Source organism: Lemur catta, chromosome X, assembly GCF_020740605.2.
Source record: "Lemur catta isolate mLemCat1 chromosome X, mLemCat1.pri, whole genome shotgun sequence".
Lineage (NCBI taxonomy): Eukaryota > Metazoa > Chordata > Mammalia > Primates > Lemuridae > Lemur > Lemur catta.
The window spans coordinates 20,553,009-20,571,306 of record NC_059155.1 but is presented as its reverse complement, the minus strand read 5'-3'; the positions used below and the strand labels follow the sequence as shown (position 1 = coordinate 20,571,306).

Here is an 18,298-nt window from a genome sequence, read left to right as displayed (position 1 = left end):
CACTAGAGAGCAGGACAGGATGGTCCTGGAGTCCATCCATGAAACAGAAATGGCAGCTTGGCTATGTCTGGAGCAGAGCAGACCTGGGATGGGCAAGTTGGCTCCAGAACTTACTTAAATTCCACTTGATGGTACTTTAGTCACTCATGTCAAGACCCGGGAACGGGGTATCATGGGGGCAAAGTCTCTGCTTGTCTCTCTACAGCTTTCCTGCTGTGTGTGAGTACAGCACCCTTTCTCTGGGTTATACTGCTCATCAGATACCTGCCCCTCCTCACATACACAAACGCCCATCAGGAATGCCAGCATTGATTTATAAAGATTTGATTATCGACTGTCATACTTCCCTAGAAGCATGACATAGAGTCATGGGATAATTATCCTTTTCATGATCACTTTGGTTGTTTCCCATTTTTAGCTATTTAAAACTGTGATCCCCAACCCTTGGGTGGCAGCCGGCTGGGTATTGGTCCCTGGCACACGGTCAGGGGATGAATACGCTTGAAGCTCTGACTTGGGGTGGGGGGGCAAGGGCAATATATGTAACCTAAACATTTGTACCCCTATAATATGCTGAAATAAAAGAAAAAAACTAGGCCAGCATCACCACCTAAGCTCCACCTCCCCCCACCTCTCCTCACCTCCCCCGCGCTATCTTCCTCCTTCCACCCCACCCCCACCCCCTGTCCATGGAAAAATTGTCTTCCATGAAACAGGTCCCTGGTGCCAAAAAGGACCGCTGATTTAAAACAATGCTGTGATAAACATTCATGCTTGCATGTATATTTTTGCATGCAAGTGTGAGTATATCTATGGGGTGAAGTTCCAGCAGTGATGTTACTGGATTAAAAGGTATATGCGTTTTACATTTTGATGGATATTGCCAAATTTCTCTTCAAAGAGTTAGAGCTACTTACTCCATAGTGTATGAGAGTCCCTATTTTTCCCCACCTTGGTGAGCAATGGGATATCATCAATGTTAAACCTTTTTTGACAATCTGATAGATGAAAATGTTAATTTGATATTTTGATTTATATTTCTTTAATCATGAATCAGACTGAGCCTCTCCTTATGTGGTTATTAGCTGTTCATATTTTTTTTTCTGCAAACTGCCTTTGTACTTTTGACCCATTTATACTGAATTGTTTGACTTTTATTGATCTGTATGAGCTCTTGACAAATTAAGAAAATTGGCCCCTATGTCAGTCATATTTGTTGCAAGTGTTGTTTCCTAGTTTGTCATTATTTTGTTGACTCATTTTTTTGGCCAAAAGTTTTAGATTTTTATGTTGTCAAATATCTCAATCTTTTCCTCTATGGCTCTGGATGTATATCAAAGCAATTTTGTCTCCCTGGGCACACCATGAATAGTAACAGGCCTCCAAAAGTAACAGGCCCCAATACAAGACAATAGATCAGCTTTTTAGCATTTGTCTCTCTTTTTTTAGTAACAACTTTCTTGAGATAAATTTCATGCAATGTACAGTTGACCCATTTAAAGTTTATAATTCAATACTTTTTAATATGTTCACAGATTAGTGTGACCATCACAATTTTAGAACATTTTTATCACTTCAAAAAGAAACCCTGTACTCTTTGTCTATCACCCCCCACCCAAAACACCCATCTGTCCCAGTCCTACACAAGACATTGTCTGTCTATGTATTTGCCTATTCTGGACATTTCATATCAATGGAATCAATGTATTTTTTAAGGAAGGATAATTCTCCCTAATGGCAATTCCATTGTATAGCTTTTGTTGAATAGTTTAAGAATCTAGCTGAAGGATAAGGGACAGGGTGAAATGATTGCATTATGCCCTGGCAATCAAATGATGATCTTTTGATTTTTTACTTAGCATTTTATTTTAGTGATCCTACCATGGCTGAATCACTGAGTGAAGTTTCTGGCAGTCTGGAAGTTCTGGAGACCAGTGATGAGGGTAAGTAACCCAACAAAACCTTGGTAACTAGAGCTAGATTTGTTTACTGTGTTTAACCCCTAGGACAAAGAAGGAAGGCATAAGAAAGCAAATCCAGATAAAATTTCTAATAACATTAGACTCAGTGCACATTTACTTTTCAGGTTTCTAACTTCTTTTCTGTCATCTCCAACTCTGACAGTGAAAAGGTTTTGTCCGAGGCTTTGCGATCTTCTTTGGTCATGGTTACCAGGTCCTGGCTTACTAAGGCAGGAGAAGTATTTCTGCTTAATCAGGCAAAAACAATCAGAACATACCACGATCTGACAGATTCAAATGAGGTTTTACTGGAGATAGTAATACAGATCTAATCAACAGGTGAATTTGTAATTTGAGGGGTAAAGGGGACTATAGAAACAAAAGATGCCACCACAAGTGTCTGTTAAATAGGATTCAATTCACAAAAATTCTCTTTTGCAAAACTCACTCAGATGTGTATCCATTGCCTAATTGTGGTGCCATCTATGAGTTACAGGTGATCATGAGTGTAATAATCGTAAGGGAGGCAAAAGTCACTAACAATAATAAGCTTCATTGACACACAATAAAAAGGAATCATAAGACATGAAGTGAGACATTGAGCTTAAAGACAGGACAGAACTTAACAGGTAATTGGGTTGTTCTTCAGTTGTTTTGCTGAGATTTCTGTAGTGATATATGGTACAGAAGACTTGGTTTGGAAGGACAGAGAGAGGGGAACCTCCCTGTGGCTTCCTGGGGGCCTGACCTCACTGATGATGAAGAGATGGAGATGCTGAGCCTGCTCATGGATCCTTGGTGGTAGCACTTGGGTCTTTTTCTTGACCTCTGTTTAGTATTGGATCTCAGAGACAGTGATCAGGCACTCCAAAATATTTAACAAATGAATGAATGAAGGAATGAAAGGCCTTGTCACCAAGGCAGATACACCTACCAAACCAACTGATTTATCTTTTTGGGTATGAGCTAGACAGATGCCTACAAAAGAAGGTGGCAATGCAGTGCATCTTGATGAAGAGTGGAGGTAAAGAAATGCCTTTTGTCTGTTCTCAAGGGTTTTTTTTTTTTTTTTTTTTTAAGACCAAATATTTGGGTATGTTTTTAAAACTAGTCAGTGCTAGCCAGAGAATAAAGTGGCTGTTGCGGGGGTTAAATGGAAGAAAGTGTAGTTGGAAATGTTTTCCTTCCAAGCAGCAATGCAAGAGAACAAGATCATCATTATGAGATGGATTTTTAAAGCTCATTAAGTTCAACCCAGATGGGCTGTGTGCATGGTGCATAAGCAAATATACAACCCAGAAGCAACAATTTCTTCATTGGATTTAACTGTGTTTTCCTCTGGGGGAGGGGGCAGCTGCCTTCAATGGGCTGTTTTCTGGCATGGGACACATTGCAGCCCCTCATTGGGCGAGGATTTTGAAAGCTACTTGCTGTTTGGAAATGCATAGTCCTTGGGCTTGGATGGGGAAATCAATGGCTTTGTTATAGCAGAAGTCCAGACAGCTGTCAGCTCTCAGCTGTCAGCTCACTGACCACAACTGCTGTACCTTGTGGTAGCATAAGTTACCCAGCATATAGGTGACCTATATAAACATTGCGGGGTACAAATGTGGGTTTTGACCCATACCCACTGTCTAGGTCTCTCTACTCTCTGTGCTTTTAGTAGCTTTTGAAAACCAGCCTGTGGAGGGCTCAGCTGCTGGCAACTTAAAGGCACCCCTTTAAAAAAGGAAAGCTTGAAAGGCCAGTTTATGTACTTCAATACATGGCAACCATCTCAGATTTCATTAGGGTTTCAAAAGTAACATAGCACGTAAGCAGTACCCAGCTTTGTATTTCACTCCCAGGGCTGAGACCAGGGCTTGTCTCCATACATCAGGGGTAGGGAAATCTTGTAATCCAAAGCAGGCTGAAGACTAAGTTGTCGCTGACACTGCATGTCTGGCAATGGGTTGCTCACTAGGGCCATGTCTAGTTTCCAAGTCACTGCTCTAGATCAACAAGCAGCCAGCCCACCATCTTTGACAGTTACCATTTCTTGGTATCTCCTCAACTCCCTGCTAACAAAGCTATACTGCTACCATACTCAGAGCCGCCCTACAGGGTAGAATGTAAATATATTTTTCCTTCCAGTGCCCATGGTTAAAAGAGACACACATTGCTTAAGCTATTTTCAGTCCTTATGGGAAAATAAGTTGTTGTTTCTACCCAGCAAAGAATGGAAAATTGGGAGAAAATTGGAATATATGCATACTTAATTTTTAGCACCTGTTACAGTTCCAAAGTTGCTAGTCATTTTGTTAATTTAGGAACATAAAAATATGGTAATGCATAATTTTGTCTGCTCATGCAATGATTATATTTGTTAAATTCAGTTTTACAGCCTGAAGGGTTTATTAGATGTGTTTTTATTCAGCTCTTCAGTGTTTATAAATTGTGTCACAAATGGAGCTACCAGCTGCCAACTGTCTCTTTGTCTTTGCTGGTTTATGAGAAGCAGGTTTGCAACTCCAAATTCTCTAGCTTTGCCTTCCTCCCTTACATTATGGGATTTTGAAGCAAAAGGAGCAACAATCACTATGTTTGTAAACTTTCTGAGCATTAAGTTGTTCCCCTCTCAGAAGGCCAGAAGGAGATCCATCTGTCAAGAATCAATACATGTTGTTCCTTGTTTTTTTTGGAAAATAGCAATGTTTCCAAAGGCCAAAAATCTTGCTCCTTCCTGTTTGTGAGAGAACTCTGCCCAATTTGTCCTCTTGGAGTGGGAATTATTTAGTGGTATGTCGGAGCTGGCTCATGCTGGCTTGGGAGGCTGGGCACATCTCTTCCCAGACATCATGTTGGTAGCTTCAAATTGGCCATGGTGACTGTATTTACACCACAAAAATAGGCAAACACTACAGATCAGGGCATTTCCCCCAGAGAACCAGTTGTTAAACATTTTCTAGCACAAAACTGGTTATAGCAATCAAGATTTTACATTCAAAAACCTCACAATTTAATAGGTCTCACAAATCATTTGGGAATAGGGAGATTGAGAAGGCCAAAGAGCAAAATAAAGGTGATTTTAGAGCCAGCCTACTCTGTAATGTGTATTTCTCAGAACTTTCACGTCAATTCCTCATTGTAGTTTCGTAAGGTCAAACATCATTTTAAATATTTTAATTTATTATCATAGAAATTAGTTTAATTTTTCTGCAAAAATTTAAAAAGGGAGCTTGGGGAAAACATATGTTTCCTATTATATTGTCATTTTCTATTCTACCTTTAGGTAGAATTGCCAAGTTTTCCCAGCCATGACCCTACATAGGTACAGCCTAGAAGATAAGAAATTGCCCAAGTCATCCAAAACAGAAATTACTTAAGTAGCAATTATTAAGCAAACAGTCCTATGATCTTTCATGGACCTACCCCACGCTCACTTCTGCTTCTAATCGTGCATATTTTAGAGTTCACTATTCAGTTATAGATGTGGGGCTGCTTCTAATAAACACAGATGGAATTGAATCTGGCCCTAATAAGCAAGTAATTATTGAGTCCCTAATACTAGTTCACATTTATTGAGCACTTACTACATGCCAGATCTTATGCTAAACTCTTTACCTACATTATTTATAATTTACATCAACTCCTATAAGGGTCACTGTTTAAATTATAGGATGCTGAAGGATGACTCTGCTCAGTGGTTGCTATTCAAGGGAAGTGACAAGCTGTGTTGACATTCTGCACCCCTCAATGGACTCAGTTGTCTCTGAAGTGTTACTATATACCTTACACTGTGCTAGTTGCTAAGGGGGATGCTAAAAAGGGCCTGCCTACAGCCTTGATGTGGGGGCAGTAGCTAAGACCCAGGGACTATATATTGTTCCTTTCTCATTGATATCCAGAAAATAGTAAATGCTTGACCTTAGCAAAGATTTATTGAATACATAAATGAATGAATGAATGAATGAATGAGCAGAGTAACGAATATTCAGATGCAAAACTTGTGGTGCTAACAGTCAAGTTTTAGGTGTTCAGAGAAAGGAAAGAAGCATGAATTGCACTGACTTTCTAATAGGCAGGCCAAGGAGTAATCAGTACACAAATAGGTCATGGCATTTCAGAGCTAGAAGGAACCCTAGTTCAGCATTTCCCAAAGTATGCTTTGCCAGAGATTCCACTTACGTGCATTGGGAGACAATATTGTTGCCCAGTTTCTTGGAACTTCATGATACACGTAAGCATTTTGAAGTTTCATAAAAGTTGGAAAGCAGGTCACAGAACTTTATCTAATCCAGCATTTCCCATATTGACTGGACTGCAGATCCCTTTATCATGCAACAAACCTTGTAAGCATCCCTCTGAACATACTTTGGGAGATGCTGATCAGGTGTAATGCCCTCATTTTCCTGTTGAGCCCCAGAGAGGTTGGTTGAGTGACTTACCCACGGTCACAGAGCTACTTGATAGCAGACTGAAGCCTAGGATTCCAGAATTTTCTGACTCTTGGGTGGCACTTTCCGTCTCACCATCTAGCCTTTCATAATGGCTGCTGCATTGGCAACTCCATTGGCTGGGCCCTTCACTGCCAGTGTAGCATTGCTGTGCTGGTGAGGCCTTCTGGAGACCAGACAGTTGAGAATTGGAATGCAACACCTGAGTTGGTAACTTACTGCATAGGAAATCAATAAGAGCTAATTCTTTCCCTCCGAAGAATGCAGCGTGAGCCCGCCATCCCCTTCTCCTCTTCTACTGAGGACATATGTGTTTATTAGGAAACTAAAGAAGGCAGAAACAGACAGAGCCTCAGGAGCATTTAAAGCTCACATTCCTCACTGGTGCCCTGGTAATCCTTATAGATAGAGCAAACTTTCATTTACTTGCATGAGCAGAGGGCAGCAGCCCTGTAGATAATCCAAACCAATTGGCAATAGTTGAAGAACACACACAATTCATCACACACACACACACACACATGCACACGCACACACCTTGAAAAGCCCTTTGCTATCTGATTTTGACACGCCTTTTGCACAGACAAATTCTTTACCTGGGCAGCCCTTTCTTCTTTCCGATTCCCAGCCCTCTCCCTTGCTCATAAATTCTTTACTCGAGGAAGTGTTCCCCGACTGCACCGACCACCTGCACTCACACTTTGGGTCTGCATCCTTTCAGTGTGCAGGCTGGGAAGTATCAACTCCCACTTGGACTTGGATTTCTAAGGGTTCTACAGTGCTTTTCACATGTGGAAACTTGGTTCTCCCACTCTATTGCAGTGACTCCAGCCCCCGGGGTGGGGTCAGGAGAGAACCAAGTGCTTACATTGACTCAATAATTGCTTCACAGGAATGAACTTCTTAGGACAAGGAAAGAGGTGTGTATGTTGATAGTTGAAATTGAGGGGCAAACGAATGCCCAGTAAGTTCGGCCTGAATAGAGGCTGCCCAAAGAGCAGAAGCTGTGGCCTGGGCTTATGCTTTCACCAGCAACTAAGACCCTTTGTTATTGAATGACTAAGAGGGGAACAAACCAAATGGATGGTGCTGTAGGGGTGAGGGCCAGGTTCTGCAGGGCACCTGGAATCACAGTGCTCATTCCTGCCATGAAGTCTCTGTATCCTCTCCTGTCTTCCCTTGTACTGTTACTCTCTGCCTCACTTCCATTTCTCACCTCCAGGAAAGAAGAAATTCAAATTTAAAGCCTTCAAGAGCTTTTTTGGCAAGAAGAAGAAAAAAGAGCCTGGAGATGCCCAGGGAGGGACAATGCTAAAGGCAAGCTTGTCCAGCAGCAACATTAGCATGTCTTCTCTGAGGCCAGTTCTGGAAGATCAACAACAAACTGAGCCTAGGTAAGCTCTGATGGGGTGGAGGGGGATGGGGACAGGGCAAGGGGCAGGCAGCTAGACCTAGGTCTCCCTTTGGCAGCCAAATCACTAGTGGACATTTGGTCCCAGGGACTCTTGGCTTCCCTGCCTGTGGGGGCTGAGCTGGCAGTCACTGCTAATGCAGCCATGTCCACGGGCCTTTTTCTGTGTATATATGTGTGTTTGTTGTCTGGGCTGCACAGCTCAGTGGGTTGGAGCATGGCAAATGCACACCCCATTCCCCAAGAGCACTAGGTGAGAGGGCGCAGATAGATCAGAGAAACCCTTCCTGTCACAGCTAAAATAACTTAAGATGTAGGGCCTACTGCTAATGAAAAGTTGGACACTTGTTGCATATAGCGAGAAGGGCCTGTGTCATTCAGGAGGCTTGGTCTGGTTTGCTTGCCTGGTCATCAGACTGCAGATCTGGCCAAGGGGAGCCAGATCTCATAATGAGTGATTAAAGCTTCAGATGGTAGAGCCATCTAGCTGGGGGTGGAGTGGGGCGGGACATAAGCATGAAATCAGTGTGTTGCCATTAAAAACACATAAGCAACCCCAAATCCCTTTCTCTCTCCACCCCAGGAGATGGGGGAAAATGCTAGAACGGGTTACAGAAGGGATGGGGAAGACTGTTTCCAGCCCCCACTGGACACAAATTTTCATCAGCAATGACCCAGTTTTCATATTCTATTGTGCTATCTGGACACCCAGTACCCCAGCTGTCCCCAGATCAGTCAGGTCTCCTTCTGTGGAGTTCTACCTGGGCCTGTTCTCCTGGCCTTAAACTCCAGACTTATCTGGACTCCCCACAGAGCTCACCCATGCTGCTACCCATTCCCTCAAGGCTTTGCCTGGTGGGCATGGGGCAGTTAGCTGACATGTTTTGCTGTCTTCAATACCTCCTCACAATACTCCCTGTAACAAAATGGCCTGACAGTTATCATATATGGCTCCTTAAGGACAACCTTAATGACTGCATTCAGTGTGAGGAATTACACATGGAGGGAAGATGGTTTTGGTTCATTATAACCCATCACCTTAGAGCTCTAAGACTAAGACTAGCCCTGTTAAAAACCAGGGGTGAGGGGTGTTTGGACTTATGCTGCATTTTCTCTACAAATTGGCAAGGACCATCTCTACTACAGTTCTACAGTTCTACGTTTCCCTCTCTTGTTCCTCCCCCTCCACAATAGTCCATTTACTCTGATATATTCTCCATACTAAGAAATGTGTGTGCCTGCTCACCTGGGGGAGAGAGAGAGAGAGACAGAGAAAGGGGGAAGGTCTTTTTTTTTTTTTGCAAGGAGCATAGATTAATTGAAAGAATGTACCTTAGGGGGTCTGAAGATCACCCCTGATCCCAGTCTCTTGCTTAATGTGCTAGGGGAGAAACCCTGGAGGATGTCACTGAAGAGTCAGGAAAAAAGATCAGCTTTTTTCATCCATTGAAGCAATCAATCATAACCAAACTTACAGCCAGCTTTCCCCTCGCCTGTACAGTAGGAATAGTATCTGTTCCCAAGACTGTATTAAGCTGTATCTGATGAACAGACAAATCCCATTCCTTTATTTGATTTCTTAATGGGTACTGTTGTAATGTATTTTATTGCCCTTAAGGCTGAAATTTTGTTTGAAGTTTTGGATTTTTTCTTTAAATTTTTGCCTCCAGGGAGCAGATCAATGAGCATTAGATATGTTCAGTGGACAAGAATTTTGATTTCTGGCAAAGTTGGCCACAACTGGTGCTAATGTAATCCTTTGATCAGGGAAGGCTTGGCACTATGGAGCCAATTCAGCTATTTTCTGGCTGATGCACAGTGTGGAAATGAGAGAGATTTCTAAGCCCACTCATAGCCCAATGTTTCCTCTTAGTTTTTCTGCACAAAGCAGGGGAGGCAAGGTAGTCCCAGATGCTACACTGGTTCCAAGCATGGTTTGAGCCAGCAGGTCAGGAGAGCAGCAGTGAATGAAAGTGTGTGTGTGTGTGTGTGTGTGTGTGTGCGTGCATGTGCACGTGCGCATAATGAGCATGTGTGTGTACATAGAGATGTCTGGAAACATTGCTCTCTCAAAGCTGGGTCAATCATTTACGCCCATTAAGTGTTTATCTAGAGAATCACATTAAGTTTCTGCTGGACTGCTGTTTTATTAATAGTAAAGCAGTATGTTGCCTTCACCACCAGGGCCACCTGGATAGCAGAGTTTTATAGGGAAAAGGTAGGTAGGAGTTTAGTATAAAGTAGCAGACATCTGCCTCCTCTCCTCTCTTGCTGGTCACAGCCACCTTAGAGTGGTTCCATTTTATTCTTCGTAACATGAGATTGTCCTTGGAGTGTGTCATGATCAAATACACTCATGCACAGGCCCTGCAGCCAGACATGCTCATAATGATGGGGCAGTCTCTAGCCCTACAATGCCCTAGCTGCTACTCTAGTTACCATTTAAAGATTGTTTTTTAAAGTGCCAACATGCATGTATTGTTTTGTAATAAAGGTAATACGTGCAAAAAGAGTATTTAAAAATTTAAATTTATTTCATCTAATTTTAGAACATTTCCATCCATCTCTAAAAGAAACACTGTACCCATTATCAATCAATCCCCATTCCCCTCTACCTGCTAAATAACCACTAATCTACTTTCTGCCTCTATAAATTTGCTTATTCTGGACATTTCATGTAAGTAGAATCATACAAAAGTCATGCTTGTTTCACTTAGCATGTTTTGAGGGGTCATCCAGGTAGTAGCATGTATCAGCTTGCTGGCCCTTTCCTTTCTTTCTCTCTCTTCTTCCTTTTTTTCTTTCATGTTTAATCTCATCTTTTATATACACATACACAATTTTTCCTACCTAATAGGAATAGCTTTATAATTTTGTATCTTAATGTTTTTATATAACAGCTTTATTGAAATATAATTTGCATACTATAAAATTCTACCTTTTAGGGTATGCAGCCATCACTATTATGCAATTTTAGAACATTTCATAACCCTAAAACGAAACCCTGTACCCATCAGCACTCATTCTCCATTTCCCCCCTCTTCTTGCCCACCACTTAATTTGCTTTCTGTCTCCGTGGATTTGCTTATTGTGGTCATTTCACATAAATGGAATCATATAATATGTGGCCTTTTTTGACTGGCTTCTTTCACTTAGCATAATGTTTTCAAGGGTCATCCATGTGAAATCATGCATCAAGCACTTCATTTCTTTTTTGCTAACAGCTTTATTGAGATATAATTCACATACAATACAATTCACCCATTCAAATTGTACAATTCAATGGTTTTTTTTTTGTGTGTATCCACAATGTTGTGAAACCATCACCACAATTTAAGAACATTTTCATCATTGTATCCATTGAACAGTCCTCCGTATTAACCTCTCCTTTCGGCGCCTGGAAACCATTAATCTGATTTCTGTCTCTATGGATTTACCTCTTCTGGACATTTCATATAAACAGAATGTCATCTTTTGTGACTGGCATCTTTCACTTAGCATAATGTTTTCAAGGTTCATTGATATTGTAGCATGTTTCAGAAATTCCTTTTTTCTAAATAGTGTTCCATTGCATGAATATACCACATTTTATCCATTCATCAATTGATGGATATTTGGGTTGTTTCCACCTTTGGGCTATTATGAATAATGCTGCTATGAACACTTGTGTACAGAGTTTTGGGTGGATATGTTTTTATTTCTCTTGGGTGTATACCTAGGAGTGGAATTGCTGAGTCAAATGTTGATAATATATTTAACCTTTTGAGGAATCTCCAGACTGTTTTCCAAAGTGGCTGTACCATTTTACATTCCTGCCAGCAGGGTATGGGCATTCCAATTTCTCCACAAGCTTGCCAACACTTGTTATTATCTGAATTTTTGATTCTAGCCACTCTAGTAGGTGTGAAATGGTATCTCATTATGGTTTTGATTTGTATTTCCCTGCTGACTAATGATGTTGGGGATCTTTTCATGTGCTTGTTGGCCATCTGCATATGTTCTTTGGAGCAATATCTATTCAGATCCTTTGTTCATTTTTAACTGGGTTATCTTTTTATTATTGAATTCCATAATATGAGTTCTTAATGGTAATAATTCTTTATATAGTTTAGATACAAGTCCCTGATCACATATATAAATTGCAAATATATGCTCCCATTATGTATGTTGCTTTTCATTTTCTTGCTAGTAACCTTTGAAGCACAACTGTTTTTAATTGTCAGGAAATTCATTTATCTATTTTTTGTTGTTGTTGCTTGAGCTTTTGGTGTCATATCTAAGAATTCATTGCCAAATCCAGAATTATGAAGATTTATCCCTATGTCTTCTCCTGAGTTTTATAGTTTTAGCTTTTATATTTAGGTCTTTGATCTATTTTGAGTTAATTTTTATTTATGGTATGAGATAAGGGTCCAACTTCATTGTTTTGTGTGTGGATACTCAGTTGCCCCAGAACCATTTGTTGAAAAGACTATTCTTTCCCCATTGAATGGTCTTGGTATCTTTGTTGCAAAATGGTTAACCATAGATGTATGGATTTATTTCTGGACTCTCAACTCTATTCCACTGATCTATGTTTATCTTTATGCCAGTGCAACACCATCTTGATTAATGTAGTTTTGTAGTAAGCTTTGAAATCAGGAAGTATGACTTTTCCAAGTATGTTTTTTTTCCAAGATTGTTTTGGCTGTTTGTAGTTCTTTACATTTCATTATGAATTTTAAGATTACCTTGTCCATTTCTGTGGGAAAAAGGCAGCTAGAATTTCAATAGGGATTACATTAATTCTGTAGACTACTTTGTGGAATATTGCTATCTTGACAAGATTAAGTCTTCCAATTCATGAAAATGGAATGTCCTTCTATTTATTTAGGCCATCTTTAATTTTTTTCAGTAGTATTTTATAGTTTTCAAAATATAAGTTTTATACATCTTTTGTTAAATTTATTCCTAAGTATTTTATCATTGTTGTTGCTATTGTAAATGGAAGTATTTTCTTAATTTCATTTTCAGGTCATTCATTGCAAGTGTATAGAAACACAATTTTTATATACTGATTTTGTATCCTTCAACTTTGATGAATTCATTTATTAGTTCTCATAGTTTTTAGTGGATTCCTTAGGAATTTTGTATACAAAATCATGTCATCTGTGAATAGATATAATTTTTCTTCTTCCTTTCCATTCTGGGTATCTTTTATTTCATTTTCTTACCTAATCTCCCTGGCTATAATGTCCAATTCAATGTTGAATAGAAATGGTAAGAGCGGTCATCATTATCGTGTTCCTGATCTTAAGGGGAAAGCATCCAGTCTTTCACCATTAATATGACAGTAGCTGTGAGTTTGTCACAGATGCCTTCTATCAAGGTTGAGTACATTTATCATGAAAGGGTGTTGGATTTTACAAATGTTTTTGCTACATCTATTGATATGGTCATATGGTTTTTGCTTTATTCTATTGACATAGTCTATTACATTCACCGATTTTCATATGTTAAACTAACTGTGCATTCCTTACAAATCCTACTTTGTTGTGGTGTATAATTCTTTTTACATGCTGCTGGATTCAGTTTGCTAGTATTTTATTGAGGATTTTTACACTTATATTCATAAGAGCTATTGGACTGTAGTTTTCTCTTCTTGTGATGTCTTTGGTTGAAATTTTTAAAAAGTAAAATACATTACTGTATCCCCAAAAGAGTCTTTCATGCCTTTAGCCCTTCACTGGTTTCTAATTCCCCTGATTTGTATTATCACATAATTTTCATCAACCTGGCTCCAGTCCTAATCAGAAGATATTTTCCTCTGGGGTTAGCAAGCTGGAGGATAGAAGGGGCAGGTAGTACACAAGATGACTTTGAAGATAGGATAGATGTCTCACAGAGCACTTGTGTGAAAGAGAAGACCTGATGAATGAAAGCCTCCTACATCTGGGCAGGTCTTTGATATTTTAAAACAGATCAAAACAAAAACACAAAGAGACAAAGTTGAGTGTGGAAGATCTTTCATAATTCTCACAATAATAATAGTAAGACTCAGGCAGGGCCTTCCCTCCCATTCCCCAGGGTTGCCACTATTGGATAAAATGGGTGAATTGTATGGTATGTAAACTGTGTCTCGATAAGAATGTTATATGAAAAGATGTATGTTCATAATTTTAAAAATTAAAATTATATAGAAGTACATAAAGTAGAAAATGAAAATCCCTTTCCTGTCCCTAGTGTCATTCATCAGAGGGAACCACCACTAACAATTTGATGGATATCCTTCTAGACTTTTTTCTTTGAGCATAAACTGTATATGTATGTAATATGTGTGCATATATTAAATGAGACTATACTATTCTTTATTTTTTCACTTAATATCTCATGAACAGCTTTCTGTGTCAGCACATATGCATCACCACCCTCCTTCTGTGGTATGTATGGTAGGCCACATTGTGAATATATGTTTGTCTTCAATTCCTATGGCCCTTGGGCTGCTTTTACAAGACCTTTCCTTTCTGTTTAGGCCAAAGAGTGGCATGGGGAACAAAGCCCTATCCCATGATAGCATCTTCATGTTGGAACCTGAGCCTGAAAGATCAGCAAGTATGTGTCCCTCTACAGAGTCCCAGAGAGGCAGAACTCGGCAGGTAATAGTGGACTTGAGCATCAATGCTTAATTGGACTATTCTTCTTCCGTTCCCTACTCCAACCCTGCTGAAAAAAATGGAGGGAGGAATTTGGCCCTGCTTCTCAGCTAATTCTACCCCACAGGATGTTGTAAGCATTGAATGAGAGAACATATAGATATATGACATGCCTACCTATTGCCCAGCACACAGTGTTGGCCAGTATTACTATATTCCCTTCTCTTAACACACCTCAAGAATACTTGAATTACTTTGACAATGACATTCCATTGTTTATGTGCTGGCATACCAACTCCCAAGTTTTTCTCTCTCTTCCACAGAGATCTCGTGTTTCCAGAACCCTGCCTAGAACTGGGAGCAGTAATGTGCATGGAGTTGTGTCTGAGGCCATGTTTGGAGTTGTGCCGGGAAATGAAGTCTGTTCTGAGGATTCCAGGATCACTGAGGTAACAGAGTGGAATTGTTCACAGCTGAGTCAGATAGACATCTATTCTTGAAATCTTGCTCTGCTACTTACTGGCTGTGTGACCCTGGGCTAGTGGCTTAACCTCTCTGGTTAAGCCTTCTTTTCCTCCTCTACAGTGGGCATAATATAATATCTACCTTAAAAGATTGCTTATGAGGATTGAATAAAGATTCAGAGAGATTAAAGAAATTCCTCAAGCTCAACCAGGTAGTAAGTTGTAGACTTGGAAATCTGATCCAGATGTGTTAACCTCAAAACCCATGGTCTTTCCATTACCCCAGTCTCTAAGATGCTCAACCTCTTTTTACCTGCCAGGACACGGAGAAGGGTACACCTTAGCCCCCATAAAATGCAGCATATACATAGGACAGTCTCTTACTTCCTGCTATTCCTAAACTTATGGGAGGTATCCATTGCTCAGTCAGACCCTTCAAGAGCTCTGATCCAGAAATGCTCCAGGGGGAGCCGGAGATACCACCAGCCAGATAGTACATTCCCATCATCAGTGCCTTCAACCTTGACAGCTGCCTTCCTCCTCTCAGCCTGTGGGTGGGATCATGCCCAGAGGTCCCTGGGTAAATGGAAAGTCCACATAAGGAGGAGACCCTTCTCCCTAGAGAGATGATTATTTTGCATTTGGCAAAAGGTAAGAGGGGCTTGTTTCTGACATGTCTGCCTGGGATCCAACATCTCTCACTCTGATTTTGATTCTGCTGGGTCCATTAGCCATGAAAGATGGAGGTGAAAACACCAAGACAGTCAGTAGTGGTGCTGACCCTATGGTTGTAAAGCAGCCCCTAGGGTCAGCAAACTTTTGCCCTCTTGCATGACAGCAGGCAAAGTCACTTCTGTGAACTTTTCAGTCTTCAATTTTAAACATCAACACTGGCTTTCATTTGCCTCCATAGCTACACTCCCTGCCAACTCATGACTGTGACCGAGTGCCACAGGGTTATTTCTCATATCCGGAAAAAGGAAACCTACTTTCGGGACTCCTCCCTCTTTGCCTTCTCTCTTAGTGCCAGCAACACAGAGACTTACAGCAGAGATATTCCATTTTTAAAAAAAGATTAATTTTTTGTGAAAACTAAAGGAAAATATTCTAGGGGCATTGCTTCTCACAATGAAGGAGGCAAGGCAAGCCACAATAGCCCAAAGGCAAGTTTTTGAAAGTGTTTGGTTTGGCCCTACACCTCACACCTTTGGCCTGATTCCTTAGTCCTTACCCTGGAAAACAGCACTGAAGACAGCATAGGGTTTTAGTAGGAACTGAGTTGTCAACAACCAGATTGACGTTTACATGGGAAACTTCCCTTGAGTACCAAGGTGACAACTCTAAATGTCAGGGCAGTTGATAGCATTAAGTCAACGGTCCCAACACCCAGTGCTACCTAGAAGCTGGGGCAAGTACGAAATTGGCCAGTGGCTGGGTCCTTTGAAGGGGCAGGATTCTAATGGATTAAGTGACAGCTAGGAGATTGTGAGAGGAAATCCAGGTATATAGTTGTATCAATACTAAGACTGAGCCAATTTTATTCCCTGACAGATTTTCACCTAATGTCCTATGTGAAATGTGAGAAATGTGGGTGCCTAGATTACTTTCCAAGACATTTTATGTTCCTTTTATTTGAGCACAAATATTTAAGAAGATGTGACAGCAGATTATTAGCATGTTCCTGTTGTTGAATCAAGTTGAATTCAGTCATTTAGGAAACTAAGACTGCAAAACAGTTTTTCTTACTGCTCACAGGCCCAAGTGTTCCTCTGTGGCCCTTCTTAAGGGAGCAGGCATACCATCTGTTCTGGTTATTGCCTTGTATTTCCTGAACTTGGCCTTCAGTATGGGACCTCCCTTTCCTGGGAGATAGGAGTGCATGGTGGTTAAGAACATGGGCCATCAAGCTGGACAGAACTTTCAAATGCTTTCTCTGCCACTGGAAGAATTAGGGCCAGTTACATCATCTCTCAAACTTTGTTTTCCCCATCTATAAAATGGAGACCACAATAGCAAATACTTCAAAGAATTGTTGTGAGGTTTAAATGAGATACATCTATGGAGATCACCCCCTACCTTGCACATTGTAAGCCCTCAGTGAATGTTAGTTGTCATTATTATAATTATTATTAGAGCTGGCCTTGGAGATGGTTGATCTGGCCTCTTCCTGAAAGCCTCCAATGGGGCCTGGTAGTTAGGATACTGGAGACCCTGGCCAGGAAGACACCAGGAGCAAAAGCTTGGCAAGCCTGCATTGTGGCCCATTTCTTTGGTTAAAGTGCCTGAAGGCTATCTGTCCTGAGCTGAGCAGGTCCTAGACGAGATCAGGCACATTCAAGGTGGTATGGCCATAGACTGAGCAGGGCCTATGACAGAAGCAAGCATGTCAGCTCCATGACAGCAAGTACTTTGTTTTGTTCATCGTTGTAGGCCCAGTTCCTGTAACAGGATGTAATTCATTCTAGATGCTTAACCAATATTTGTTAAAGTTAAAATCAGGAATTCTGATCCATATCAAGAGGACCATGGCAGGGACCAGTGTCTCAAAGTCAAGTGCACCATGTTCTTCAAACTGGAATTAACTAAATTAGTCTGCTGTACCCCAAGGAAAACCCAAATGATCAATTTTATCCATTTAGGAGACCGGGACTAATTCTATAGATTTTCTTAAAAATCCCAGAAAATTGATCTTGACCAGATTAAGATAAGAAAACAACACAGACAAGATCCAATCCAGACAATCCCTGGACTAAGAGAAGCAAAGATTGTAGTTTGGATGACAATTCCAGATCATAACATAAAGATTCACCTCTACAAGAATTGGACTTCCAAAGACATGGACAAAATTAAAACAAAGATCGGAATTAAACAAAATTTGTATCATAGCTAGCAACAGTAGGGAAATAACACCAGGGTTCTGCTTTTCCTCAAACAAGCAATTTGAAGTTTCTGTCTGTTTGGGGATTGACAAAAGCGTGCAGCAACCAATCAAGATTATTAATCTTTGGTTTGAGTAGGTACTAAAAGTGAAGACAGGGAGGTAGGAGATTCTTTCCTGGGCCTGTTTTTCTCACTTTTGGTTCTTAGTCTTTCAACCATTAAGGAACAAAAGAACACCAGCAACTTGGGGGAAAGCACATAGGTTTTAACTTGTTCCTTCTATCCTTCCCTTTGACAGATCCCACCATTTCGCCCATGCCAACCCAACATCAGCCCACCCCTTATCCAATCTGACACAATTTATAAGGACTTGGTAGAAATCCCTATTGATGATGAGTCACCTAAGAGCCCACAAAAGAAGGCTTTGCCTCACAAGACGTTAACAGCAAAGAAAGTATTAGCTCCATCCTAAGGGCTAGTTGGAGGAAGTGTCAGAGATCAGAGGCATAATTTC

General features: G+C 40.6%; 1 protein-coding gene across 1 annotated transcript in view; it reads left to right on the top strand.

The window, feature by feature from the left end:
* The first annotated feature begins 1,882 nt into the window (after nucleotides 1–1,882).
* The window catches only part of KIAA1210 (KIAA1210 ortholog), a 43,730-nt gene continuing 27,314 nt past the window's right edge, over nucleotides 1,883–18,298 (top strand). The window contains exons 1-5 of the mRNA XM_045537818.1: nucleotides 1,883–1,943; nucleotides 7,620–7,791; nucleotides 14,320–14,443; nucleotides 14,764–14,889; nucleotides 18,083–18,238. Of these exons, the coding sequence (XP_045393774.1) occupies nucleotides 1,883–1,943; nucleotides 7,620–7,791; nucleotides 14,320–14,443; nucleotides 14,764–14,889; nucleotides 18,083–18,238 (639 nt within the window). The remainder of the gene's footprint in view (nucleotides 1,944–7,619; nucleotides 7,792–14,319; nucleotides 14,444–14,763; nucleotides 14,890–18,082; nucleotides 18,239–18,298) is intronic.